This window comes from Penaeus monodon, chromosome 33 (genome assembly GCF_015228065.2).
Source record: "Penaeus monodon isolate SGIC_2016 chromosome 33, NSTDA_Pmon_1, whole genome shotgun sequence".
Lineage (NCBI taxonomy): Eukaryota > Metazoa > Arthropoda > Malacostraca > Decapoda > Penaeidae > Penaeus > Penaeus monodon.
In genome coordinates, this window is record NC_051418.1 from 10,262,583 (window position 1) to 10,263,272 (window position 690).

Consider the following 690-nt stretch of genomic DNA (forward strand, 5'->3'; position numbering starts at 1 on the left):
GGAGGCACAGTTTCATTGATCAGAAAATGTGCAACTTATATTTAGTCAAAGTATACAAGAATTTATTTCCACAGATCCGTCATGTGAAAGCTGGAGTTCGCCTAACCCACTTGTTACTACAGTGTTCATGTGAGGTGACAAAGCAGCTCTTAGAGAACAACATAATGGATAAATTATATGATCTTTACCACAAGCCACATATGGCTCTTTCCATCAAGCTTCTCATTCTTAAGTAAGTGACACATATCTTATGTTAGCAGGAAAACCTACTGCAAACATAAGAAGTTTATTGAAATATAAGACCTGCTTTCATTTCCACAAAGATTTGGAAACTGCTGTTGTGTATATTTTTTTGTACCATTTTATGAACACAGCAATGCCATTCATCTGTAGTGTTTAAGGCTTTGCACTTACTGGTTTGCAGTATTAACCTTATCAACATAGCAAAGATAAATGCGATGTTTGTCTCCTTTTGTAGGACAGTAGATGCAATTACGAGAACAGAGCTGGGACTTCGTTACTTGTTAGGAGAACCTCTTGAAGCCGACGTAGAAGAGAAGAAGCCACAGAACAATGGATATGAGCTCATTCTTGAGTTGCTCTCCAATGTGCAACAAACACGTGCAAAGGTAGGCTGGCGATTTTATGCTACTTTATGGATAATTGTATTGTAGACAACCATCAATTTCC

General features: G+C 37.7%; 1 protein-coding gene across 1 annotated transcript in view; it reads left to right on the top strand.

Moving 5' to 3' along the window:
- Window positions 1–690, top strand: part of LOC119593994 (protein virilizer homolog) — a gene marked incomplete at its 3' end in the record, with an annotated part of 18,344 nt that overhangs the window by 6,965 nt on the left and 10,689 nt on the right. Inside the window, 2 exon segments of the mRNA XM_037943018.1 lie at window positions 75–232; window positions 479–629. Of these exon segments, the coding sequence (XP_037798946.1) occupies window positions 75–232; window positions 479–629 (309 nt within the window).